The 26,960-nt window shown below is 45.2% G+C and overlaps 2 protein-coding genes across 6 annotated transcripts; one reads left to right on the top strand and one right to left on the bottom strand.

Moving 5' to 3' along the window:
- The first annotated feature begins 9 nt into the window (after positions 1–9).
- Positions 10–15,626, top strand: LOC116435799 (scaffold attachment factor B1-like). 5 transcript variants are annotated; one of them, XM_032092368.1, is made up of 21 exons: positions 10–363; positions 1,157–1,241; positions 2,643–2,707; positions 2,796–3,074; positions 4,216–4,278; positions 5,069–5,096; positions 6,056–6,557; positions 6,988–7,034; positions 7,523–7,623; positions 8,441–8,590; positions 8,689–8,789; positions 9,255–9,391; positions 9,921–10,009; positions 10,543–10,679; positions 11,282–11,575; positions 12,042–12,179; positions 12,925–12,964; positions 13,723–13,835; positions 14,621–14,733; positions 14,929–14,995; positions 15,222–15,626. In XM_032092368.1, exons 1-21 carry the CDS (start codon positions 169–171, stop codon positions 15,346–15,348), a joined length of 2,871 nt encoding a protein of 956 aa, XP_031948259.1. In that variant the 5' UTR covers positions 10–168; the 3' UTR covers positions 15,349–15,626. The 5 variants fall into 5 exon arrangements, 2 of the variants coding, with proteins under 2 accessions (XP_031948259.1, XP_031948260.1); XM_032092369.1 differs by lacking the exon at positions 2,796–3,074; XR_004236861.1 differs by lacking the exon at positions 14,621–14,733 and having other exon boundaries at positions 12–363.
- Positions 15,627–19,815: 4,189 nt separating this feature from the next.
- SLC35E1 (solute carrier family 35 member E1) lies at positions 19,816–26,590 on the bottom strand. The gene is made up of 6 exons (XM_032092923.1): positions 26,173–26,590; positions 25,636–25,706; positions 25,127–25,264; positions 24,401–24,526; positions 23,683–23,928; positions 19,816–23,061 (listed from the first exon to the last, which is right to left on the bottom strand). Exons 1-6 carry the CDS (start codon positions 26,564–26,566, stop codon positions 22,825–22,827), a joined length of 1,212 nt encoding a protein of 403 aa, XP_031948814.1. The 5' UTR covers positions 26,567–26,590; the 3' UTR covers positions 19,816–22,824.
- Positions 26,591–26,960: the final 370 nt, after the last annotated feature.

Here is a 26,960-nt window from a genome sequence, read left to right as displayed (position 1 = left end):
CAGCCCCCCCCGGACCCCGGGGCGCATGCGCGCTGGGCACCCTCCTCCTTCCCGCCCCCTCGCTCTCCCCCGCGTCTCGGTGTTCCTCCATTTTGTGCTGCGGCTGCGGCTCTCCCCCGTTGTTTTTGTCCCGCCTTGCCCCGCGCGCGCGACTCGAAACCGCGGCCCATGGCGGAGAGTCACTCAGTGGCCGGGCTGGGGGAGTCTGCGTCCCTGGGTGGGCCTGGGGTCCCCGGTTCGGAGTCTGAAAGCCGGCGGCGGCCGCTGAGCGAGCTGCGCGTGATAGACCTGCGGGCCGAGCTCAGGCACCGCAACTTGGACAGCGGCGGGAACAAGAGCGTCCTCATGGAGCGGCTGAGGAAGGTGAGAGCGGGTGGACACGCCGGGGCTGCCTCAGGGGTGGGTGTAGCGGGTGCGACCCCGGCCCGGCGGGCACCGCTGGGGAAAATGGCGCCAAAGAGCGGCGGGGCCGCGGCGGAGCCGGGGCTGGTTCCGCAGAGCCCGCCAGGGTCAGTGCGGGCGTTCGGTGCCCGGTGGGGCTGGGCCTGCTCTGGGCCGGCCTAGGCTCGCCCTGTGACCTCTGCTGTCGCGGAGTGTCACCTAGTCCCCCTCCGATTCCCTAGACCTGTCCAGCACTCGGTGTCTGCCGTGGCCCGACTGTTTCTAGCCTCGTTCATCACAATCTTCCGCTATCTGAGTTCCTGGGTTTGCAGTTCTGTACGCTGTCTGTCGGGCTTTTTACTGCGTACTGGTGTTTTTCTGGCTTTCTAGCTGGTAGCCTGTTCGCTGTATCCTCAGCACAACGTTTCGTGTGTTAATAGCGTGGGGAACCGCTTCGCTGAACCGCTGCTTGCTGTATCCCAGAGCCGAGGTTTTTACTCTGTCACAACAACCCGTGTGTCCGTGCACAGTCACAAAGGCTGTCGGATTGGCTTTTTTTGCTGACTGCTTTCCAGAAGACTTAGACCAACATGTTACAGCCTTCTGTGTGCTTGTTGCTCCGGTCTGGTGGTTTTTCATTTGAGAATCCAAGTTGCTGATTCATGGTTTGGGACTTTTCAGCATCTGGTGTCCAGCTTCTAAACGCAACAAAAATGCACGAATGAAATTTTTTATGTGTGTCTTTATATCTATCTCTATCTTTTCTCCCTGTTAGGCTATTGAGGAGGAAGGAGGGAATCCTGATGAAATTCCACTGATTTCAGAAAATATGAAGAAAACTCCAAAAAGAAGCAGCAAAGGTACAGGGCAGTTAAAAGAGACTTTCCACACTACCATCCTTGAGTTTTCAAGCAACTGTACTCATCAAATAGAACCTTGCTAATCTTTTTTTCTGTTAGTGGTACTCTTCCTCACATTTGTGCTCAGGTTTCTAGGCACGGGCGATATAATATTAAACTTAGCAGTAATATAGTCACAGAATTTAATGTGATTTAATAAGGCAGGAAATGTTGAAGGATCTGTTGATTTGTTCTCCGAGTTGCCTGAAATTTGTATTAAGAATTACTGATTAACGCTGAAGCAGTCTCAGTGTTTTTAATAGATACTTTTTTAATGTAGAAATGCAGTTTCTAGCAAGTGCAAAATAAGCTCTGTAGTGTTATGCTTCATAGCTAATAGCAGTTGCAATTTTCTTCCCAGAAGACAAGTTTTGAATCAATTTCTGAAGTCATATGTTTTCAAGGCCTTATGCTTGATTTTTCTAGTGATGAGACAGTCTTACATAATCCTTATTTTCAGAAAATAATCTACTGGTTTTCTAAAATTAGTTAATTTGCATAATTTGATCTTATTTTGTAAGCAAATCGTGTTTAAAACTTTGCCTTGGAGCTGAGCAGAATAACTAGTTTAGATTATGTATTTTCATTACTAAATTTGATTTATACAAAATGTAAATTTGTTAGATGAAATTCGACTGTGGTGCCAGCTAATTTGTTTGATTTTTGTCATTGCATCTGATCTGGAGTGATGGTGCAGTTGCTTGCAGACTGAAATGTGAAATCTTGACCAGATAGAGGGCAAATGTCATAACTCTGGTTAAAAGAGATATTTTTAATCATACTCATTTTCAAGTCTCAGGAAAACACCTATTGTCTATTGCAGCACTTTTAGTGTTGGGATGGAAATAGATGAAACGTTCCTCTTGGCTCCAAACCCCTCTCACTTTTCAGTCGTAATGTGCTTGTTGTTTTTGAGGAAAATAAAATTCATAAGATATCAAACAGCTGCTTGGCTCTGAGTTTGAGAAGTTGCTCTTTGGTGCTGAAGCTGGTATAGTGTTTTCAGTAATGCCAGTTGGGATAATTCATGTCCAGCTGGTGGACAGAGCACTGCAGTAAAACTCACAGGTAGAGTGGGTTTTTTTCATGGTTTTGTGCTGTGGTTGCTTTTTTCCCCTTTCTAGTAAATGTCTGTAAAGAAATGAAAGGTAATAAATTGCTGCAATCTGAGCTGAGCCAAATGTTCTGGGGCGGTCACAGAGCTTGAGCTCTTGCCAGGTGTTGGACTGTGGCATGTTTGTCACTTACTGGGGTGGTAACAGGGAAAAAAAATGAAGGGAATACCAACTCTGATGAAAAAGTAAAGCTTGGAGGCTACGTCTGTAATTACTGCTTACATTCTAATGATGATAATCTTGTTAGGACGTAGACCAGATGAAGAGGGAGTAGAAGACAATGGCCTGGAGGAGGATTCTGGAGATGGACAGGTACACGAGGCTGGGTTTGGAGGGGAGTGATGGCAGCATGGCTCTCAAGTCACCAGGACTATGACATGTGCTTTTTTTCTTTTCACAGGACGATATTGAAGCAAGTTTGGATAACTTGCAGGATATTGACATGATGGATATTAGTGTGTTAGATGAAGCTGAAATAGATAATGGCAATGCAGTAGATTGTGGAGATGATTACAGTGCCCATAATATTCTTGACTCGCTGTCTGATAGTAAAGAAAATGCTGATGCAGAAGTGAAAGAACTTCCAGATCAGCCTACAGAGTATGCTGTAGGTAACTTGGAGGCATCCCCACAATTTTCAGAAATTAAAGAAGAATCAAGAGAAATACCAATAGTGATGGTATGCATCTCTTATGTGTGTGAAATCAGGGTTTTCTTTCTAATTAATTTATTTCTGAATGAAATAGCAAAATGGTGGCTAAAGAGTTCTTGGAACAATTTGGGACTGTACTGATTCTTATGGTCATTGCTTTTCTTTTTACGTATTTGTGGAAATACGAGTCTCAGTTTTAAAATACTTAGATGTTGTTTGCATACATGTAACAATTCATAGAAGTTTACAAAGCATTTGTTTTTCATCATGCTTTGAATTCTGCTTCACGTTACGTTTACATTACTATTTTCACGTCTTTATTTTAGAGAACATGTGAGGCATACAAATAGTGTAGCTTACTTTCTTCTCAACTGAGCAGCACCATTCAAGGAATTATATTCTAGGTTATTTTTCTGCTAAGATGGGATCTTGCAGTTATTCAGTTGCTGAAAGTATTTTTACGTTGGTTTTCTGTGTTAGTCTGGCTGTTGCACTGTTCATATGACACTGGGCTAGAGGATAATCCCTTCCCCCAAAATGAAGTGTTTTATCTCCTGAAATGTACAACAAAGTATTTGAAAAAAGTTATTTCTGTCCCATCTAATGGGGGAGTATTGCTCTTTGTTGTGTGGGCACATTGACTATGAGGTCCTAAAGTTGTGTGGTTCTTTTCTAAAATTGCAGAAATAAGCTTGGCCCCCTATCCCCAAGCATATCCCTGTCCTACACAAATCAAATGGAAATACTCAGAAAAAGGGTTTTGTTGAGTGACTAAATGTCTTGAGGCCAGGTCAGCTCCCATGATCTGCTTTTATCAGTGAAGGAAATAATTATCAACTCCCATAGGCTTTTGGCTCTGTGTTTTTGCTATAAATAACAGTGATACAAATCAGAGAAGTTTTGCTGTTGGAATCCCCATGCTTAAAAGATTTTTGTGAGCTGTCTGTCATAGTTAAGAAATAATGAGAGAGTTTATTCAGTCAGTGGGGATCAGGAAGAGTCCTGGGGGTTATCACTCAGTTTTTACCATTATTGGTTGCTTTGGGTGCTGGATGTATCTGCTGAATACCAGCTGTCAGTGGAAATAAAAATCTTCAGTTTCTCATTCAGGTTTCACTCACAGTATTCCTTTATAGATAACAAAATGTCTCCCGTTTATGTTTTAAAGGTAGAGTTTGAAGATGTTGGGAACAGTTTAGATGCTTCTTCATCAGATTTAACCGTAATAAAGGTAAATGGTAGCCAGTTTTTCTTTACAAACAAAAAAAGCATAAAATGCACTATATGAGACTGTATGTTGAAACAGTTTGTGTACAGTGTGCATTCTTAGTCTGCAAAGAATAGGAACTAATGCCTTTCTAATCTACTCATAAAGACAAAGATTTCTTTTTCTATCAGGTCATACACGTATATAGTTATGATGTATGTATCTTACTGAGTTTGGTAGTAGATGGGATTCCTTTTACCTGGTGTAAATACCAGCTCAGTGCCTTACATTGTGTTTAACTTTCATTAAAAATGTACCTAATCCTGTGTTGAGAAGAAAGCTGGAACTGTCTGTTCCTGAAATGCTGGCCTTGTTTCCAGACCTCTCCTGGTAGGTTAAGAACACCAGCTCCGGGTGAAGCTGGTGTTTCTGTTGGTCCTGTTTGCAGAAAGGAGACTTCACAAAATACAGGGTAGAGAAGGGTAACATGAAGATAAACTTTCCTCTGTGCTACTTGCATTTATTGATTTATTTACCCATGGGAATGTGTACCATGTGTTCAACAGGTGGCTGAATGTGAGAGGTGTTAAGTTTTCGCAGACTTCATAAAACTTTGAGACGTTAAAAACTCATTTTAAACCTTCTTCTGAGAAATTTATTTGAAGTTCAGTGTTTTCAAGGCTGAAACGGACTAAATTATAGTAATGCTTTCACTAAATTCTCTCCTATACTGGGTGGTTAAGAGATCATTCAGCATAGCATCTTGCTTATGAAATAGTGATATTTCTCCTTTTTAAAATCTTTTTCGCTGCAGGAACTTGAAGAGTTACCTTTGGAGCCAGGTACTGTTTGTTTTTGTTTGGTTAGTTTGATTTTTTTTTTTTTTTCATTTAATTAATGAAAAAAAATCCTGGGCATTTAAACAGTTTCATTCTTCATTTAGGCTTTTTGCGTCCCAGTTTGGTTTTTTGGTTGGCTTTTTTTTTTAAATGCATTACTGTAGTGTACGTTATGGTGGAAAATCCAGGTCATGCAGGGTCATAGAGATTGGAAACCCAGTCATATCACCAGATCTGTGAATAACCACCTTTGGAATATGTGTTTAATGCCATGAAATGGTTCCCTAGAACTGTTACTGCAGAGTGGACTTAAGGAATGAGCCTTAAAGATGTAAAGGTTCTGAAAACAGATCTTGTGATATCACACTGTACAGTGGTTCTGTGAATAAATATAAATACAGGAGTGCAGGCAGTGCAAAGCTCTGGTGCAGAACAGAAATTAAAGAGCGACTGGACTTCAGAAGAAGGAACACGCTGCCATCACAGGAATTTGCTACAGATCCCGCTCATTTTCTGGACTGCAAACACACTCAGAACCCTCAGAAGATGCCCAGTTCTCATGTTGGACTGTCTCTGCTAAAACAACTTCACAGAAATTTGGAAAATTGAACTCTCAGTGCCTTGATACGTTCAGTTAAGCATCTCGGACTCTGGAAGCTAACTAGAGAAGAAACAGAGCTGAACGATTTGCTGAAGAATATGAAGGCTGAGCCCGAAGTTTTTTGTTAAATCTGTGGGGGCATTTTTCTTCCCTGTTGAGGTGCTAGGGCTGATTTGGCAGTGTGTGAGAGAGCAGTTAGCGTGGTAGCTGTAACACTGTGTACACTAGGGTTTTCCAATCTCTGTGTAGCTTAGCAGTTCTCTTGGTGTTAGTGTGGCAGCCATGCCAGTTCCACATTTGTGATTGCTGTATTTCCCTGGTGATTAAATCTTGTGCCATTCTATTCCTGTTAAATCCGTAGAAAATGAGAAAATACTCGACATTTTGGGGGAAACTTGTAAATCTGAGCTACTTAACGAAGAACCTCCCGAAGCGGAGCGGCCGCGTGCGCAGGAAGCCAGTAACGCGGGGCCAGGCAAGAGGCTGGCTGAGGAAGAGGACGCTCTCGCTGCCGCTCAGTTGGAGGAAGATGCTTTAGCTTTGGACAGCAAATCGGCCCAAGCTTTGGCAAGGAAGGAAGCAAAGCGTTTAGTGGTAGCAAAAGGGGAGACAAGTGAACAGAGCCCCGAGGAAGAGGCCCCGGACTCTGAAGGTGTAGTGGTAGAGACCCTAAGCGATCAGAGTAGCAAACGCTCCCAAGGCCTGGAAGCCTCTAGTGGGGAGACAGCGGAGAAAGGCGCAGGTGCCGAAGCCAGAGATAGCAAAGAAGATGGCAAGAGAACAGAAGACAAAGCTAATTCAGAGGAATCTTCCCCTGCCACTAAAGAGTCCTCAGCCAGTGAGGGCGGTGATCAGAAAAAGAGGTTTGTTTTTTCTCCGTTATAGACCAGATGCTATCTTTTATCATTGGTCCTTAAGTGATGCGAATAAGCTGTTTCCTTCAATTGGCCTCCGAGACTGATGAAATTGTAGCCTATTCCTAAAGGTCTCTTTTATTTCTCCATGTGTAGATATTTATTTTTTTTTCTTAAGAGCAGTGGGTTTGATTTCTTTCCTTCCTCAACCTTCAAAGGTTGTTTTCCCCAAATTACTCTTATTTCTGTCATCTGCAAAACAGAATTGTCCGTTTAGGGGTACAAATCCCTATTTCCTGTCACTCTTCTAGAAATTTGCCAATAATAGTGTTTATTTTGGAACTAATTTACTGGTAGGTATCCAATTTTAGTTGTGCTGTCTAGAATTAATGTCCTTTTTGCATATGATCTGTTGAATAATGTGGTGTTTTATCTTTAGCCCTGTTGAGGACAGAGATACAAAGACAATCGCAAAAGATGAGAAAGGTAGGTGCATGTCTGGGGTTTTTTATGTACAAAGGATCAGGAGTAAAAGGAGGACTGTTAATTCAGTGACCTCGCAAAGCATTTGTAACACATCCCTTGAAAATCTAACTTTAAAATTTCAGTTCCTTGTAACTTCTATAATGTTATTAACCAACAAAGTTGGAGGTTTTTTTTAAATAGGAATCTTTTTTGTGAATTAATATTTGATACTTTGTAATTCTCCTCAAAGTGTTTGAGGTACAGAAAGAAAATAGGTAGCTGCAAACTCATTGGGACTGTTCAATTGCACATTAACTGTGGATTGCAGCAGCTCATTTTTGCAGGCTGCAGTGTGTATTGATTTTAAGAATGAAGAGAAGAGGTAGAAGTAAAATTGCAGTGGAAGAGTTTTACGAAGGGAAAATGTGAGGGGTTTAGGACTCTTTAATTTTGCACTGCTGGATGTGTGTTTTACGTGGTCTTTTATGTTTGTATTTTTTGTACCCTAGGCCGTGTGGGGAGTGGTTCTGGCAGAAATTTGTGGGTTAGTGGACTTTCCTCCTCTACTAGAGCTACAGATTTGAAGAATCTTTTCAGCAAGTATGGAAAGGTATGTAGTGGATATGTAAATTAACAAACCATTCTACCAGTTTAAATGGCTGACCTTAAATTTAGCTCTTATTTTCCCTAATGAATAACAGGGTAGGCTGAGTTCTTAACTTTGTGTTATTTGGAAACTCTGTATCTGAAAGTAGCACAGTTCAATAAAGAAGACTGAAAAGGAGGGGTGGGAGCAGAGATCCAGTTTGCAGAGAGTATCTGCAGATACCTGTGAAAATGAGGCAATTCTTGACAGGAGAGACTGGTAGATCATCATGTAGTAACCTAATTATGTGTTGAGTATCCTGCAATAGTTAATGCTGTTTTAAACTGGTGCATTTCAAGGGGCATTGCTTGGAGAAATCCAGTCTTGGAGGGCAGTGCCTGCTAGGATACAAGAGCAGAAGCTGTGGAAGGGAACTGTTTGTGTGACCATCTCCCCTTCTGCCAAATACATTTCTGAATGTAATATTAAATGTTTATGTCACTAAGTTCCTCTGGCTGGCAGAGGTTGTCATATGTGGATACAGATGTCCTGTAAGGAAAGAGAAAGTGGTGGTAGTTTCGTTTATTCAATTTTATTTTGGTTTTTACAATCCCACTCTCCCTTCTCTGTATATATGTTCCTCAAGCTGCTGACCTGCTCAGCAACTTGAATTTTCTGAGCTGCATTACTGAAGATGTCCCTGCCTGTGATAGGGGATTGATTGAATTAAATGGCTTTTAAAGGTCCCTTCCCATCCAAACTGTTTTAAGAAATAGTGATTAAGTTAGAATTTATTTAGTGACAGAGCTGAAAACACAGAATATTTTTTTTTTCCCCAAAGGTGGTTGGTGCAAAAGTGGTGACAAATGCTCGCAGTCCTGGTGCTCGCTGCTATGGCTTTGTGACAATGTCAACATCTGAGGAGGCCACCAAGTGTATTAATCACCTCCACAGAACAGAGCTGCATGGTAAAATGATTTCTGTGGAAAAGGTAAGGGGCAGCTCTTTCATGGCAGTGTAATGAAAATAAAAGCGTGCAGTTTTAATCTCTGTCCCTGACTATGTAATTATTTCTGTCTGAATTTCTAGGCAAAAAATGAACCAGCAGGAAAAAAGCCTTCAGACAAAAAGGAAAGTGAAACAAGGAAGGAGAAAGACAGGCACCATTCTGCAGAGTCCAAATCTGAGAAGTAAAGTGTCGTTCTGTATTTTTTTGATGTTTAAAGATCACTCATTTGAAATACAGCCAGGTGACCAAGTTGAACAGTAACTGTGATAAATCTTGATTTAATGTTTCATCCTGCATTTGAAATAGGAGTAATTCTTGAAAAGTTGATGTTTTACAGTAGGAAGGGCATCTTAACTGGGCTTCTGTTCAGAAATACAAAGCTCATTAGTGTTAGTTAAAAACCTGTTAGTTACATCAGGAGATACTAAATCAGATTGTTTCTAGATAAACCATTATTTTTAGCAGTCATTTGTCCTCTGATCTGACTCTGTCTTGGACTCTTCTTTTAACTGACAAATGTTTCTAGGATTTAGTCTGTCTTTTTTATAGACTTGTCTGTGTGGTTAGTGAGTGACACATCCAACATTTGTTTTTCCAGTGGTTTGTTGCTTTTGAAAGAGGCATTTTGCTTTGCTGCTTTTTGTAGGTCTGTTGGTATTAAGAAGGAGGAGAAGATCGACAAAAAAGATGATGCTAAGAAATCTGAAAAAGATGAAAAAGAAGGAAAAGAAAAGGATGAACAGAAGACTGGGTCTTCTGATAGATCCAGGGCAAGCAAATCGGGTAATGCTGGCTGTCTTTCACAAATGATTTCAAGGATACTTCTATTATATTAGATATGATTGATAATTCAGTAAAAAGAACCTTACTTAGTAAAACTGACACATCAGAAAATACCTTGAAAATTTTGACTTAGATTCCTAATAACTTACAACAAAGTTTCCACAATTTTTATGGAACTGTCACTGAGTTTAGACCTGACAAAGTGTGTGGTTGTTTGTCCTTTTTTGGGCTTTTTTTTTTAAACTGTGGCAAAGGATGTATTTTTGTGGAGAATTAAATTAAATTTGTGTTCTTTTAGCTGTCATCCCTGCCAGAGAATACTGCTGTAATTTTGTGATAAATTTACTGCCCCCATCCTCAACTTGGCCAAATCTCGGCAAGCTGCTTAAATCATAAATAAGTTCCATAGGTTATTAAAAACCTCATTAAAATAACTTCTTACTATTTAGTATCTTCACAGTATTAAATCTTGCAGGAATTGTTGAATGTCTTCTGTACAATTTATTTTTGGCTCTATTTTGTCTCCTAGTGAGTCGAGGAACTGAAAGGACAGTGGTGATGGATAAATCTAAAGGAGAGCCAGTTATTAGTGTGAAAACCTCTACATCAAAAGAGAGGGTAAGTCCAACTTCCAGAGAAGCTTGTGTGTAAAAAATAGGTGTCAAATAGATTGATGTGCTCAGAGTGAAGGGTTTTTCATATTGGTACAATTATCCTTTTATCACTTTCTGGAAAGCATCAGGGTGTTAATGATGTGGCAGAGGGGAAATGCTTCTGTTTCACCTTCTAATAGTTTTTCACTGCTGATCTAGTGGAAGAAGTAGAGTTTCAATATGAAAGTGGAATTAGGATGATGTGTTTTCCTGAGCTTGGAATGTTACTGGTGGTGCAAAAGCAGTGTGTTGTTTGAAATCAGTGCAAGTCAGGTTGTGTTCCCCTAGTATTTATATGTATTTATACTATTGAGAAGTTCTAGCCAAATTTGGGGTACTTTTCCATGACCTACTTTCGCTGGAATTCCATCATTGCTTACCTCTGGGGAAGGTATGGTAGCCTGCTTTGTTCAGGTTGACATAAAATAGGCAATTGCTTGGGAATTTTTGCTGGAAATGCACCGTGTTCAGCTCATGCATTGTTCTGATTCACCTCAGAGCACAAAAAGCCAGGACCGCAAGTCGGAGAGCAAGGAAAAGCAGGATATTTTGTCATTTGATAAAATCAAGGAGCAGCGAGAACGGGAACGACAGAGGCAGAGGGAGAGAGAAATCAGGGAGACGGAGAGGCGCCGGTGAGTTCCCAGTTGCCTCTGCCCTTTAAATGGCATTTTTTACTCCCTTACCTGTTTTGTGTTTTGAACAGGCTGCAAAGAAGTTCTGTGCTGACCCTCCAATAGTGGTATCTCAGATTGATTTCATAGTAATTATTGCTAGAACAGACATAATGCCAAATGAGGGAGGCTTTTACTGCTGAAATCAGTGTTCTCGTGAGACTGCTGTAGGTGCTTTCAGGCTTTGTGTTCCACTTGATTGGATTTAAATTTCCTTGTGTTTTCCCCAGAAGCTTGTAAATACTTTTTGTTTGTCAGATTTCTGTCTTAGGACGTGCTATGCTCTCTGAATGCTTTTTCAGACCTGACTTGACAGTAGATACTGTGTTACTTATGCAGAATTCTCACCTTTGCTTTGTTCATTTGTATGGCGTTTTTTATTTTCTCCTAAGCTGTTACTTAATTGGGAAGAAATCATTAACATTTAAGCAGCTGGTGGGAAGAACATAGAAACTTTTTTTTTTTAAAAAAGGCAGAACCAAACAAGAAACCCCACCCAAAACAAGCAGTAAAGCTTGGACTGAATCTTCTCAACTAAAAACAAAGTATCTCTTGTAAATTAGAGAGAGAGAGAGACGAGATCGGGAGCAGCGTCTTGCAGCCATTCACGAGCGGGATGAGAGACAGAGGCTCCAGAGGGAGCGGGAACGGCTGGAATTCCAAAGGCACCGCCTGGACAGAGAGCGCTTGGAGAGAGAGAGGTTGGAGAGGGAAAGGATGCACATAGAGCAGGAAAGGAGACGGGAACAGGAGCGAATCCAGAGAGAGAGGGAAGAGCTGCGACGCCAGCAGGAGCAGCTGCGCTACGAACAGGAGCGGAGATCTGCCATGAGGAGGCCTTATGATCCTGACAGCAGGTGAGCAACATGGCAGTGGGGCTCCAAACTCCTCAGCCACATCCCCTGTGGAAGCCTGTGTCAGTGGGAGCACTCTTGATAAGGCAGTCACGGGAGCTCACAACTGAAAGGCTCTTTACGTGCTGTTTTTAACACTAACAGCAATTTGAGGAACAGCAAATGCTGTGCTTGTACGCTTGTAAGCACTGTTCTGGTACAGCAGGTCTACTCTAACTTCCCAAAGAGGAGTGACCAAGAGTAGTAACTCTGTGTATCAACTCTAGATGGTAGAAAGTTACTCATTCTCTTCTCACGCCAGCAAGTGCTGAAATTAAACTGGTTTTGGTAAACCAAATTTCCTCTGAGACTGAAATGCAACTCCTGCTTAGCACGCTTAGATTTTTAATTATTGGGTTGAATGAGGTTTGAGAGAGCAGGAAAGCAGAGATGGTTCTGGGGTTGCTGCTGATGGTGACCGTGTGTGCAGGCGAGATGACCCGTACTGGCCCGAGGCGAAGCGGCTGGCGCTGGAGGACCGCTACCACTCGGACTTCAGCCGGCAGGATCGCTTCCACGACTTCGACCACAGGGACCGGGGCCGCTACCAGGACCACTGCTTGGACAGGTTGGCAAGGCACTGGCTCTTCTTTGTCTTCCTATGCCTTTAGGGAAATTTGGTGTCTTTTTGTGGCTTGAAGGGTGTCAGAAGAGTAAAAGAAATCACTCTTGTGCATTTCTCATGTGTAATTTCACGTGTGCTTGCAATCCTTTGTTTCTGTGGGTTATGGACGTACCAGAAAGAGGCTGCATAAAGATTATAAGCCAAGTCCTGCTGTAGTCTGCCATGATGCTGATAGAGATACAACAGCTTTTCTGAAGGTGTATGGAAGTCTGCTTTATGAACCCCTAAGATTTAGCCATTTCCTTTTGATTTAAAACTTTCCCTATTTTCGTCTTTGCAGCCTGGCTAACGCAGGTTTTTAGCGCCACAGAATGGAAAAATATTTTCTGCGTGGTGCCATTGAGACTTCTGTTTGCTCTCAAAGGAACTCTGATGAAAACTGTACCGTTTGTTTTTGCTTGTTACTCATTTCTGACAATGGTAGGTTCACTCAGTATTCTCCCTTGGTATCACTGTGTACCTGGCCATCCTCAGTGGTGCCTTTTTTACCCATATCACAGCGATAGATGTTACTTTGATCTCTTTTTATGCTTTGAAACAAGAACTCTTTTCAGTTATCTTGCCACTGAACATTAGCATCCAGATTTACAGCCTAATGAAGATTAACTTCTCATGTGTTATTTCATGCAGACATTGGAATTATGATTACTGTGTTGATTCAACTGAAACTTTTCCTTTTTTGTTCCAGGAGAGACTGTACAAGGGGAATTCCAGATCGAGATGGGCAGGTGCGTTACAGCCAAATTACTGCTTTAGTTAGAAAGCCAAACAAGCTGATCCCAAAGCAGAAAGGACACAGTGTGCACATAGCCTGGTTCTTGAACACAGTCACCTCTGGGTTTCAGCTGAGATGTTCTAGCAGAACTAATTTTGTGTGCTAATGAGCATAAAGTGAATTAATGTGTTATCTGCTTGCTGGGGTGGTAGCCACAGATACAGGCAAGGGGAAACCTCTGAGGGATGGGAGCATCTTTTCAGGCTGGTGTGTGGCAGTAAAAGCTTTCTGGTTGACCATCTTAGATGTTAAGAGAGAGCTGCTGTACTTAGCTGGCAAAAGATGCCTTCTCTCACATTTATCTAAATAAAACAACTGGTGCCATAATGAAACAAGGCTGCAAAAGGACAGGTGTGAAAATCAATGCCACAGTGGGATTCAAAACCTTTCATTTCTGAAGAGAGGTAGGAGGTAGGCAGATAATCTATATAAAAACTAAAAATCTGAAGCCAAGAATGTAAGCCTTTAAAAAACCTTACCAGACAAAAAAGATTTCTCCCACCGGTGGACAGTGTGGAATCTGTGCCAATAAACAAAATAAATGCCTGGAGGGAGCCATGCACAACAGTGGAACCTGTAGAAGATGAGACAGCTACAGTTTTATTTCCTGACAGCTTATAGAAAGACAGCATCCAAAAAGCCAAATTTTTGCAATCCTAGAAGAAAACTTGTGTTGGTTCTTAGCATAACTGGGTCCTGTTTGCCTTTCAGCACTACCCAGATGAGCGGCATGGAGGGCCTGACCGTCACTCCCGGGACAGCTGGGCTGGCTACGGCTCTGACAGAAGGATGAGTGAGGGAAGAGGGATACCCCCACAAACCCGGTTAGTGCCTGGCAAATTGGGAAGTGATCGGGGCTTCTTAAAATTTCCTCAGTGAGCCTTTGAAGGATGACAGCAGAAGCAGCTTGACAAGTGTGAATCCTCTCTCCAGATCTTTGAGCATCTGGAGGAGCAGGGAATCTCCACATGTAGCTCCCACGTGCCTCGGGAGAGGGAAGCTCTGTAGTGAGTAAAGAAGAGCTGCTCAGTTAGCTCAGCTCCTAACTGTGGTTCTCTCGTACGTAACTTTCATTTCTACAGATGAGATTCAGTCTGTTTCTACAGATGAGATTTACAGATGCCCCAGTAAGGCCTACACAAGTCTCATTCATGGCTGGTGGTCAGGTTTTAAGGGAATGGAGTGGAAGTCTCTGCAGTGGTGGGGGTAGAGAACTTAGACTCATCTAGAGTAGTAGTGGTTTCTCTTTCAACCAGTTAATCAAGCTGGGCATATTCCAGCTGCATAATGTTCAGTTCTGCCTAAATACACCAGACAGAGGAGTGGCAGCCAATGAATTGATCCATCCCTGAGTATTTCAGTCCATTGCAATATCCATGTCATCTCTGGATCAAAAAAGACAAGTTTTGTTGTGTGAAGGATGCTGTTCAGCAAGTGTCTCTCTCATTGTTTCCCTTTGACCAGTTTTGATTGCAATGATTGGGTGGCTACAGCTACAGCTTGATTAACCATTTAACACACTTTGGCATGGGGTATGGTGTTTGGCTTTACCCTGTGCTGCTAAGTGGGTAGGGGACATACCTAGAAGATGTTCTTTTATTTTTTTAAGAGATGGACGTGACTGGGGAGATCATGGTCGAAAGTTAGAGGGGCATCAAGATCGTACATGGCAGGGAAATGTGGATGGAGGAGTGATGGGACGGGATCATGAGAGATGGCAAGGTACACTTGCTGCTTACCAGTGTGATCGTGGTTTTTTTTTGTGAATTACTGCTGCTGAACCTTCTAGTGGTAGTTAAATTACTGAGAAAGCAAATGAAATTCTGGGAACAAGGTGACATTTTTACTAGGGAAACACAAAAGCCTGTATTTTTGTTTTGTTTTTTTTTTTTTCCTTTTTTTCTCTTTTTGAATTAGGTGGTGATAGAAGCATGCCTGGTCAGTCAGGACCAGGCCATGGGATGACTCGAGGAGGGACATCAGGGTAAGAAGCTCTGTCAGAGTGCTTCTAATGTTTTCCTAATAGTTGATTAATCAGTATAAAAGAAGAAATGGCTGTGTCAATTCTGAAAAATACCTTCAGCTTCTACTTAAGCCTGGATTGGCACGGAAGGGGAAAGAAACCCCAACAAATTAAGGAAACATCTCTCAGAGTCACAGCAGGATTAGCTTCCCTGGGCCGTGTCCAACTTGTGTGGCGTTGTTTTCAGGCGCGGAGGCTTCACCCCAGCTGGGAGCCAGAGCCAGATGCTGCAGGGCAGTGGGATCCCAGATGTGTTTGCGGGCCAGGAGCGGACAAACAGACTGAGTGAGCCCCGTTTCAGCCGCCGCTACTGACGGCACTCGCTGTACATAGATGTATTTTTTTTAATGCCAGATGACAGTGGTCGTGAGTTTTATTAACCAGGGTCACCTTGAGTTTGTGATTCTAAAAAAAAAAAAAAAAAAGGCAAGACTGCTGCTGCACTGTAGCCAAATACTGTGTCAACTTGGTTTGGGGTTTGTTGGTTTTTTGTTTGTTTGTAATGAACATGGTGTTGGTCAAACATCACTTTAAGTTTCTTAAGTGAAACATTCCATTTTTCAAAAATAATAAAATCGGTTTATGGCTACTATTTTGTTGTTTCTAGAGTCTTTGGCAACCTCATGAGAGGTTTAAAAGTCAATAAAGAGACAGTCTGCTTTTAGCACTGTGAGATTTGAAGAGAAGTGATACAGATCTGTGACATTGTGGATGTGGAGGGGCCTGGCAGGCTCTACCTGTCTTTATTTATTTCCTTTGTGCCGTTAAGTTTAAATACTCTTTCTACATTTCCATTTTAGTTTTCTGTCATTATGGGAGTAGAAGGAGGAGGAAGAAGGAAAGCTGGGAGAAAGGGGGAAGGAGAGAGGAGGAAGAAGGAAGGAGGCCTGAAAAGTAGGATCTAGTTCAGTCTAGGGATCAGTGCTCACCTTGTTCACCTCCCTCTGATCCTGATAGCCTGCTCTGCTCACTGCTTTGCATCTTCAACATAAAAACCTAAAAGCCAAACAGTAAAATACTCCCCTAGTCAGAAGTCATGTGTTGTCCCCCCTCAGCAGCACCACAGACAGCTGGGGGCACAGGTAGGGCAGAAAGTGCCCCACATCGCCCTGGGCACTGTGGGGCAGAGAGGGGATGCTGAGGGGAAGGAGGATGCAGGTGGGACCAAGAACAGGTGTCCCCTGGGGCCATGCTCACAGGTTTGGGGTGATGTCACAGTGGTGGAGCCCCTTGATCAGAAATTTTAATTCCTCCCTCTCTTCCCTATGGTCCAATTTTCTTTCTCCTGCCCACCTCTGGCTTCTGTCCCCATGTTTTAATTTCTCCCTTTAAAACTCCTCATTCTTACACATATTGAAAAATAATACTAATTTATATAAAACTTGATTTCCAAATAACCCTCTTCATTTACTATGTTACAGACAGGGTTTTAGAAGGTAAGGAATTCTGAATACAGATACACAGGGCTTGAAAATACAAATATAACTTTTGTGTATATATATATATATATAAATTAAACATAAAGGGCTTGAAAATGTAAGGAAATATGATTGGCAAGAAGGAAATAGAGGCAGCTCTGTGTATTTAGAGGTTTTTTCCTGTCTCTTCACAAAATTGAGATTTTGGATCGATTCAAGGGCGAGGAGGGTGAGGAACTGCGCGGCTCTGAGGCCTCGCTGCTGCCGCCTGCTGGGTAAAGGTGGTACTGCAGGCCAGGCACGGGACAGCGGGGCCTCGCTGGTGTCCCCCGGCACGGGGACAGCGGGGCCTCGCTGGTGTCCCCCGGCACGGGGCAGCGGGAACTCGCTGGTGTCCCCCGGCACGGGACAGCGGGGCCTCGCTGGTGTCCCCCGGCACGGGGACAGCGGGAACTCGCTGGTGTCCCCCGGCACGGGGACAGCGGGGCCTCGCTGGTGTCCCCCGGCACGGGGCAGCGGGGACTCGCTGGTGTCCCCCGGCACGGGACAGCGGGGCCTCGCTGGTGTCCCCCGGCACGGGGACAGCGGGGACTCGCTGGTGTCCCCCGGCACGGGGCAGCGGGGACTCGCTGGTGTCCCCCGGCACGGGACAGCGGGGACTCGCTGGTGTCCCCCGGCACGGGGCAGCGGGGACTCGCTGGTGTCCCCCGGCACGGGGACAGCGGGGACTCGCTGGTGTCCCCCGGCACGGGGACAGCGAGAACTCGCTGGTGTCCCCCGGCACGGGGACAGCGGGGCCTTGCTGGTGTCCCCCGGCACGGGGCAGCGGGGCCTCGCTGGTGTCCCCCGGCACGGGGACAGCGGGGCCTCGCTGGTGTCCCCCGGCAAATAAAAACTGAGCTAGAAACAGCAAACGAGCACGTGCGCAGTTCCTTGCCAAACCTGGGATGGTTGTAGTTACACAGGTGAAGATCCCAAACTAGGAGTGGTGACAACAAGGGACAGAGGTGCACGGGGCTGTTGTTTGAACAGAAAGGGGTGGCCCTGCAGTGCTGAGTGCAGGCGGGGTGGGGCAGTGAGGCCTGGGATTCACACAAAAAGTGTGGGGTCTGCAATGGGTGGAGGTGTGGGCTGGATGGTGGAAGAGGCCACTATCAAGATTGGAGGCTCTGGATGGACCTCAGAGTGTGCCACAGCCTGGATGGTGGCCATGGCCAGAGCTTGGGGTGTGCTACACCAAAGGTGGTGGGCTTGACCAGAAGTCAATTTTGGTCACACGCAAGAAGGCGTTGCAGGCTGGAAGTCAAAGTTGGCCACCTCCAAGATAGCGGGGCAGGCCGGAAGGCATGGTGCCACGCTCAAGATGAAGGACAGAGCCAAGTGTCACAGTGTCACACTCAAGATGGTGGAGAGAGACAAATCTCACAGTGCCACACTCAAGATGGCAACGGGAGACGGTGGCTGTGTCGTCCCAAACTCAAAAGAGCGGCCGTAGCCAGGAACCCACGTGCCATCAAACACCCACATGTCTCAGGGGCAGTTGAGAGGTGGCCCCTGGGAGTCCAAGGCCAGCCAGAGCCATCAGTCCTGGCAGCTTTTGTCTGAGAGAAATCCTCCAATGTTTGCAGTTTTAGGAGGTGGAATCCCCCTCTGGCCCCAGGCCTCTCAACTGGGCCTGGATCAGGATTCTGCCTCATAAAATTTCATTTGCCCAAGGACTGCTCCCAGCCAAGATCTGCGAGGACTGAGGGCCTGTTGTTATTTTCAGGTATTACCTTCACTTTATAGGGTTTGCCATCACACAGAGGACGCTCAGACATCCTCACAAAAAGGTGGAACTGTTTATTATCATCAAGATGTTCTGTGAAGACCCCACTGTGTCATCTACAGATACAAAACCTCAGAAAGGTGGATATTCTCATGTGTCCAAATAACTGATGAAAAAAAGAATCCTAATTCAGACTCTGACTGTGATTTAGAGTCACTCTCCTGTCCTGGAGATTCACAGATCCCAGAAGACCAGCTGAACTTCAAATTTTGGCCAATATAAAAGTTTTCCTGCTGCCACCTTCCATCCCAACATCAACATTCCTGCCTTGCTGTCGGAGTCCACATGGTCACTCTTCCTCACGTTCCTCAGCAGAACACAGCAATGGTTTATCCACAAAATGCCCCAAAAGCTACTGAGGTATCCCCCAAAAACCATCTGAACTCCTGGTGTAAGGCAGGAATGAGTCCCACGACCTGGAAGTCACCAGTGGGGTTATTCCATAAGGGATCCCAGCAGGATCCACAGGGAACCAAATGACATCCAGAACTTCACAGCACAACAGAGTTGGAGAACAGGAAAACAACACAAAAGTTCCTTTGCTGAAGGGCAGGATTCCATACAGGAAGGAGTGTGGGGGCAGTTTGGGGTATTTTTTGGGAAATTCACCCATATTCCCATCAATTTATAGAGTTCTAACATAAAAAAAAGCAACAAAAAAAAAGCTTCCTCAGAGTGTGTAGATATTCTCCTTGTCTATCTACACACTCTATCACCTGTCACTTCAGGGTTAACAAATTTGTTTCACTGGCCTGGAACATCACCACAAAGAGATTTCAGAATTATTTTTAACAGCTCACAACATGGCCCAGAAATTTAAGCCTTGGAAAAACAAATTTTTCCCTTTATTTATATTGCACCTGTTTCACAAAGAGCTACATGGCAGAAGTTCCTTCTGCTGCAAAATGCTACATCAGAAAAAAATGGGTTTGAACACAGATTAGAAAGGAAAATTGAGCTTCAGGAATCATCATGAGTTGACCCCGAAATACCAACACTATTTTTACAAATCACTGTGCATTTACAAAGCCTAAGTCTTGCCTCAATTTTATTTAGCATTCAGTTATTTAAAAACCACAAGCATTTTACCAGATGATAAAGATGCTCTTACCACTAATGGGTACTAAAATTGAACCTGCAAGGGGAATATTTTTAAGGTCTTTTGAAAGAGCACCAAATACTCTTTGGAACTACCAACAGAGCACCCGCATGGAGTGGGGAGAGATTGGGTTTTCTATTTCTACAACTACCCAAGGCTGTTTGGGGGAGATTTTTTTCAATGTTGTGATGTATTTATGAGTTAAAAATGCGCTGTGGAAATCAAAATATCTCAAAGGAGCCCAGTGCCTGTGTTCTAACCCTGCTTACAGCATTCCAGCCCCTGTAGTTTCAGACTGTGTGAGGCATCACCCACAGCAAAACATCCACCCAACTCCTCAGCCATGGCCATTATGACACTCCCAAAGCTTCCTGCAAGGAATAAACCCAAGCCAACCCCCTTGGCTTTGATTTAATAACAGGGTCATTGTACACAATTGTCTAGATTTTGCCCTTTTTATTCCAGTGTTTCCATACTTTCTACAGACCTGTGTACAGAGTCAAACACGCCATTCACTTACAAACCAGCTTAAAACAAACGTCTCACTTGGCCAAACAAAAATCTCGCAGAGGTCCAAGATTAAAATGCATATTACAGCAGTGCCAGGAACTTCCTTTCCCTGAATGTGGGCAGTATTGCTTAAGGACTGGGATTCGGGATCCAACAAAACCACCTCGTGTAACCGACTCACCCGACCGTTGTAATTACACCTTGTACCACACCCAGCCATCCCTGCTGGCCACAGACCTGGGCTAGAGCAGCAGCAACTCTGCCCCGAGTCTCCAGGGAAGAGATTCACTCCCTGGGCCCTAAATGGACCCATTATCCTCATGGGATATCCTCATTTTGGGCCAGTCCCTTTTTTGCTCTGCAAGCACAGGAGTTTTGTTTCACAGACAACAGTGAGGCCCCCAGGCCCAGACTGGAATTTGGGACAGCTTTGAACAGGAAGCCCTCACCTGCTGCCAAGACTCTACAGAAACAGCTGAGCTAAAGACCTGCCATGGTCAGTGTGCAGTGCAAGCTTACTCTGAAAACAATTGCCAGAAAAGGTCTGGTTATGTTCTTTAAAAGGAAACTATTGGAACATATTTAATAAAGCCTCTGCTCTGGTTTTTATTTACTCCATGTAGCAGCTGAGGCTGCAGGAAGATGGCACAGCAGCAGACACAGCAGAGGATGGACAGATGAACTCACAGTATGCCTGGACACCCCTGGAGCCCCCACTGCCACTTTTTCCTGGTATTTTACCCCCTGTGATGTAAAGAAGAATCATCTCCATTTTCCAAAAGGGAAACTGAGGCACAAAGACCACAATTCAGCGTTGGCAGGAGTCTTAACAGGTCACAGCCAGCTCCCTTTGAAAGCAGCTGGAGAACTTCAGCCCCTCTTGAAAATCTCAGCTTGAATCTCTCATTCTCAAATCATTCTCTTGCAGAGTCAGCACCTAATCCAAATCCAGAGTCCACAAAATCCTTGTTACTTGTAGGTAAAAGCATTGAAATGTTGGGAAGTGAGCCTTAGAAATGCACACTTGGCACTTTCCCGTATTAAAAAGAAAGAATTATACATACATGAATACTGGAACAGGCAAAAGAAATTTCATCTGAAGGAAAGCTTTCTTCATGACCTTGTTCACCTGGGTTAGGGACAGACTTATTTAGATTTCCTACCTAAAAGCCCAAGCTCTCAGCTTGCATGAACAGACTGAGCTCCAGTCCAGGCAAGGAAGTTCTGTTCACACACAGTAGCAGCATTTTTAACCCATCTCTGAAGTTTCAGAAGGACCATTTCCTCTTTTGGACTCTCTGGTGGAAGGTTGTTCATGTAACTACCACCCCAGCAGCCAAAAGAATAAGATCAGCTTGATTTTGCACTTAAAAATAAATTCTTTATTATCCAGAAAGGAGCTAAATCATCATCTCACATCATGGAAATGGTCATTTGTAAAGCAATAAATAAGAGGAGTGTTCTGTGCCACGCCCTGAATTTTGTCACTGGTGTCTGGTACCTCTCCAGTTAAAAGCATAAAACTTATTGTATCAAAGTCTCACTGTACAACAGTCTGGGAAGGAAAGAAGGTCCCTAAAATCTTTTGCTAAAGCAACAACAGAAAAATCTGATTCAGTGAAACCCAAGTTCCATGTTGGGTTTCACTTCACTCAAAGGAATTTCATTCAAAGGAATGAAAGCCAAGTTTCATCCCTTCCATGCACAAATGCAGTACCTGACACACACAATCACCTTGTCTAGAATTTATACTGGATCAGTTCTTAACCATAAATTATCTATTTACTGCTGATTCAAACAATTTTTCTTTAATTTCCTATTTGAGCCAGGGGAGTTGCAGGAACAGCACAGGAAACAAAATTTAACTTCTTTCAGCAGGAAGTGGAAGTCAGGCGAAATCCTCACAGCTACTCCAACACCAGTAATAAAGGAATTTTTAAAAACCAAACAATTAGGGGCTAAAAAGATTTAAGAAACAATTAATAATGATTGTTCAAATCAATGCATTCAAAAGATATGAATCATATGAGAGCATAATTTATGCAGAAAACTGAGAACAAAACACCTTTCACCTTTCAATTTCTAAAGCAACGAAACAGTTTTGAAAGAACAGGTGTGAAGCAAGTAAAAAAATAAAATCATATTATTCCAAACACTTTTATTTGTGAAGGAGTTTCCTGCATGGCCAAGGGACAGCAATGTCTGAAGTTACAGGACTACATGATTCAGAAAACAATGATGATTTTAAGTTTGGCTTGGTTGTTCTCTACCATGACCAGTGATTTGGAGAACTGTGTTTTTCCATGCCTGAAGCAGTTCTGGGAGAGATCAATCCTTCCACTGCCTGCTCCTCCAGAAACATTTCTGGTTTGTCACCCAGAAGGCAGAGTTGTGAATACCCACAAGAAGTTCCACAGGTGCTGGAGATGAACTCAAGTTTACCTGTCTGAGGCTGATCCACCTCAGTCAATCCTCCTCAGACAAATCCTGGTAAGCACAAGTACCTCTCACTTTCACTTCTTTCTGAAAGCTTCATTAAGAGTTATCATTAAACTATTATTAGAGAACAAGTTAAAGGTGACATTACCAGCGTGGAAGGAAGATACTGGCCAGAATTCAGCTGCCAAGAGAATAATAACCAGCTGGCAGACTCTGAAAGGAGCAGTGACAGATGTTCCACTCTGCAGTGACACGTGCACCTCACCAGAATCTCTGCTCTGCGGGTTTGGTTCCAGTGTCAGGTCTGGCTGTTCCAGGTTTAAAGCTCTGCCCAGCAGCAGCTGCAGGTCCTGCACCACTCCCTCTCCACATGCACCTGCCCTGCTGCCAAACTTGCACAGTTAAATGGCTTTGTGACATTCATGGATGTACTAAAAGTTTTCTGATAATGCTGGGGACACTTTGATATCACAGTCTGTACCTGTCTGCCAGGATCCTAAATATCAAAACGGTTCAGGTTGTAGGATGTTGGATAGTTCTGCCTGTTGTACTGGAAGTGGTCTGTGAGGACATTGGTGCGGCCGTACTGAAAGTCTCCGTGCTGGGCAAAGGCTGTGAGTCCATTTTGGGACTTTTCAGGAGGGTTTCGGTGCCTTTCCAAGTTCACCAGGTCTCCAGTGGTGACTGGGAGCAGCTGCTGCTTCTTTGCCTCTTGGTTTGCATCGTATTTTGTCTGGGAAAGGAAGAAAGAATGTTTTTCACAGAATCCTTTAGGCTGGGAAAATCTGAGATCATCAAATCCAACCTGTGCCCCCTCCCCACCCTGTCCCCAGCCCAGAGCACTGAGTGCCACATCCAGGCCTTCCTCGGACACCTCCAGGGATGGGGACTCCAAACCTCCCTGGGCAGCCCCTTCCAAAGCCTGACAACCCCTCCAAGTGAAGGTAGATTTTCGTAGATATCACCTGACATACTCATATATCCAGAAAAAACCAAACAGCTCTACAGTCACATCACTTTTTTTGGTAGAGTCTTAAAAGTATCAGTGGCTTCTAATAAAAACCTCACTCCTCTCGCATGCCAAACGTTTTGCTCAAGAGATTTTGAGTTACTTCCCGATCTTCCCTTTTCAAGAAAAGCTTAAGATCAAAATTTAGTTTTGTGAGAGGCCCAGCAGCTGGTGTGACCCAAGTCCTTCACTTGGGCCATGCTCATCCCTCCTCTGCAATGGAGCTTTGTGCCCCTCGTTCTCTATTTTAGCTCCACAAGCTCTCATCTTGTACAAAAAATAATTCAAAGCTACTGGACTGCTTCAGCCATGTTTCCTGAATAAATAAACAAAGAACTGGAGTACCTTGTTGTACAAGAAGACCCCGAGGATGGCTGTCATCATGCCCAGGACGTTGGTGCTGGTGACAGGGTTGCGCAGCATGATCAGGGACACCATGATCACCATGATTCTCTTGGTGGCGTTGGCCACGGAGTAGCTGAGGGGACTGATCAGGTTAAGGATACTGAAGGCAATGACATTCTGGGCAAAATTACAGAATCCACTGATTATAAGCAGCATCAAGGTCCAGGACCAATGAGACATTGTGCTCTGTGGCAAAGCAAACAGCAGGAGAAAAAAATTATCTCAGGTTTCGGGTAACAACACAAACATAACTTGAGGCACTTCTTACCTGCCCTGGAGGGAGGAATATCTGCACTGAGCTCTAAAGAGGCCCCAAAGCATGTTGCTTTATGCAACTCCCAACTCAGAGAAACCAGAGGAGGACGTTCCCCACACACTCTGGGAGTGCTTGTTCCTGTCTCCAGCTCCCAACTCCCGAAATTTATGCTGTCCCATAAACTGCCTCTCCTAACCCTGATGGGAATTCTCACAATAAACACTTTGTTAACTTGTGTGAAACAATTTGCAGGTGTTTCACAACACTTCCTTCCACACTGACAGGAACTACACTGAAACACTTCAGTGCATTTTTCTGGTTGGGTGGGGCAGTTTGTTTGTTATTTATTTTTGTTCTCTTTTCTTTCTTAATAGCGAGCAGTTCTCCAAATACAGCACTCACCAAGTCATTCTCTACCAAGAAGGAAGAAAGATCCACCAAAACCCACGTTGGGATCATGAAGAACACAGCGTGGCACCCGAGGATGTTCAGCAACCGAAGATGATGAATTCGGGAATCTCTCAACACCTGACAAGAGCCATCATTGAACAGCAGTCAGGAAACAGAAACAGCTCTAGGGGACAGGTAAGTTAGGAAAGTAAAAATACTCTGGGGGTATGAATTTCCTACGAGGGTGACCAGTGAAAAACTGATGCCTCTTTGAAAAACAATGTTTTTTGAGTGGTGACACTTAGTATCAACAAGATATTAAAATTAAAAGCTCTACAAACCAGAAATCATAACTAAATACAGTCACACACTTTAATTTTGTTTCTATGATTTCAGGGAGTGCCCAGTGTTGACAGTGACTTGTTCAGCACAGAGGATTTGATATAACAAGATACATTAAAAGCTTTCAAATGAACTGTTGAATTTAAGCCCTGTTGAACTGCCACCAGAAAAAAAAAATCCATGTTGAGGAATAAAGAAAGGGCTCAGGATAAACTCAGTGTAAGAGCTTCAACAGGTAGGAAGAGCTGCAGGGAACACACACACAAAATAACAACCAACCCTCTGGGCTCCTTTGACTGCAAAGTCCACTAAAAACATACATTTATGGAAATGAAATTACACCCTGTCCTGCTGAAGGGTGACACCAGTGACCAATGCTGTGAACAGAACTGGTACCTTCTTCGAGAAGATGTTCTGAAGTGAAAAGCACAGAGTAGCAGCAAGTGCACTGATGAGACCCCACATGTCAAAGGAAAGCTCTGTGACCGTGGCCAACAGGACACCAGTGATGATGGGGATCAGAGACAGGTACACCTGAAACAGGGACAGAGGGGTAGCTTGCATCTGCTAAGAATTTTCAACTGAGTTTATAAATCCTGCTGATTTAGGGAGGAAAGGAGAGGGAAGAGCAAAGCAACAAAACCACGGATCAACTCTTTTACTATTGTAGTTCAAAGAAATGAAGTGACTGCAGTAGACACTGACAACTCCAGTGCATCAGAGAGCACCACCCTGGTCAGTGTTTAGATGTGTTTTACATTCACAATAAAAGGAAAAGGGACTTTTAAAATCTGCATAATCTAATTCCAGTCACAAAACCCAAAGCCTGAGCTCTGCTGCCCCCAGCCAGCACAGCACCCCCCAAGCACCACCAAGAAAAGAAACCTCAGCAAACCTGTCCGCACCTTCGTCGTCTGCTTTTCCTTCATGATGATCCGTGACAGCAGAACCACCCAGATCGGCATCGTGGCTTTCACTGGGGACGGGAAGAAAACATCGGTGGGGACCCGAAGCTTGGGAGAACTCCACCAACCACCATCAGCACAGGGATGGAGCAGGGGCTCAGCCCCGGCCCAGCACAGCCCATGATGGGTCCTCCCTCCCTGTCACCGTCCTGGACACTTGTACAAACCGGATCCCGGTGCTCTGGGACACCGTGCTGGGCACCCACAGAGCACACACCAGCACCCTGCCCCTGGATCTGGTGCCAGCACACACTGGGGATGGGGACGCTGCTCTGGGAACCTACAGAACACACAGTGGGTACTGGGACAGCACACTGGACACCTGTATGAGCACAAGGTGGGTACTGGGACACTGCACCAGGTGCCCATATGAGCACACACCGGGCTTCAGGTCGCCGCCACTGGGCACGAGTCCAAGCCGGCCCCCCGCGCACAGCCGGCGCTGGAACACCCCACCGGACACCCCTCGGCCCTCACCTGTGTGCGCGTAGGACACGGGGACCCGCCAGAGCGAGACGTGCGCGGACACGGAGGCGAAGTACTTGCCGAAGGCGAGCGGGAGGATGTAGCGGGGGTAGGCGCGGGGCGGCAGCTGCGCGGGGCCGGCGGGCGGGACGCGCCAGGCGCGGAGCAGCGGCGGCAGGAGCCCGCACAGCCCCAGGATGTGGAACAGCGAGACGGTGACGGGCCGCGGGAAGCCCCCGAGCAGCAGCTTGTTGACCACGTTGCCGCCGGCGCTCAGCCCGTACCAGGCGAGGCACAGCGCCGACACCCGCGCCCCCTCCCGCAGCGCCGGCCCGCGCCCGCCCCGCGCCGCCCCGGCCCCGGGCCCGGCCCCGGCGCCGCCCGGAGCCGCCAGCGGCGCCGCCATCGCTCCGCAGCCGCCGCCGAGACGTCAGCGCGGCCGCCAGCGCGTCGCTTCCTGGGGCGGGCGCGGGTCCCGGCGGGCCCGGAGCGTCACTTCCTCCGCCCCCGCCCCGCCCCGGCACCGCCGCACCCCCGCGTCCCTCGGTGCCAGCCCCGCGCGGCCCCCGGAGCGAGGCGATGGAGCCCGAGGGGTTCCCGTGACCGGGGACGGCGTCTGGGGGAGCGGAGACGCCTCCAGGGCTCGGCGGTGCTGCGGTTCGGCAGCACCGGCCCCTGGACACCGAAGCACAGGGCAGCGACAGGGCAGGGACGGAGCGAAGGTCACGGGCTCGGAGACACCGAGCCGATCGCTCCCGACCTTTAAAACTAACGCGAGCAACGCGTAGCGCCGGCTAGGG

This window comes from Corvus moneduloides, chromosome 28 (genome assembly GCF_009650955.1).
Source record: "Corvus moneduloides isolate bCorMon1 chromosome 28, bCorMon1.pri, whole genome shotgun sequence".
In the NCBI taxonomy this organism is placed as follows: domain Eukaryota; kingdom Metazoa; phylum Chordata; class Aves; order Passeriformes; family Corvidae; genus Corvus; species Corvus moneduloides.
The sequence above is the reverse complement of the archived record's forward strand: the minus strand, read 5'-3'. Positions and strand labels throughout refer to the sequence as shown.

Excerpts from the sequence above, each read along its gene's own strand:
- LOC116435799 (XM_032092368.1), top strand. The coding sequence starts at position 169 with ATGGCGGAGAGTCACTCAGTGGCCGGGCTGGGGGAGTCTGCGTCCCTG. Across the intron at positions 6,558-6,987 it reads GGCGGTGATCAGAAAAAGAG|CCCTGTTGAGGACAGAGATA; the intron begins GTTTGTTTTTTC and ends TTTTATCTTTAG. Across the intron at positions 14,996-15,221 it reads ACTCGAGGAGGGACATCAGG|GCGCGGAGGCTTCACCCCAG; the intron begins GTAAGAAGCTCT and ends CGTTGTTTTCAG.
- SLC35E1 (XM_032092923.1), bottom strand. The coding sequence starts at position 26,566 with ATGGCGGCGCCGCTGGCGGCTCCGGGCGGCGCCGGGGCCGGGCCCGGG. Across the intron at positions 24,527-25,126 it reads AGAACATCTTCTCGAAGAAG|GTGTTGAGAGATTCCCGAAT; the intron begins GTACCAGTTCTG and ends GGCTCTTGTCAG. Across the intron at positions 23,929-24,400 it reads TCTTGGTAGAGAATGACTTG|AGCACAATGTCTCATTGGTC; the intron begins GTGAGTGCTGTA and ends GCTTTGCCACAG.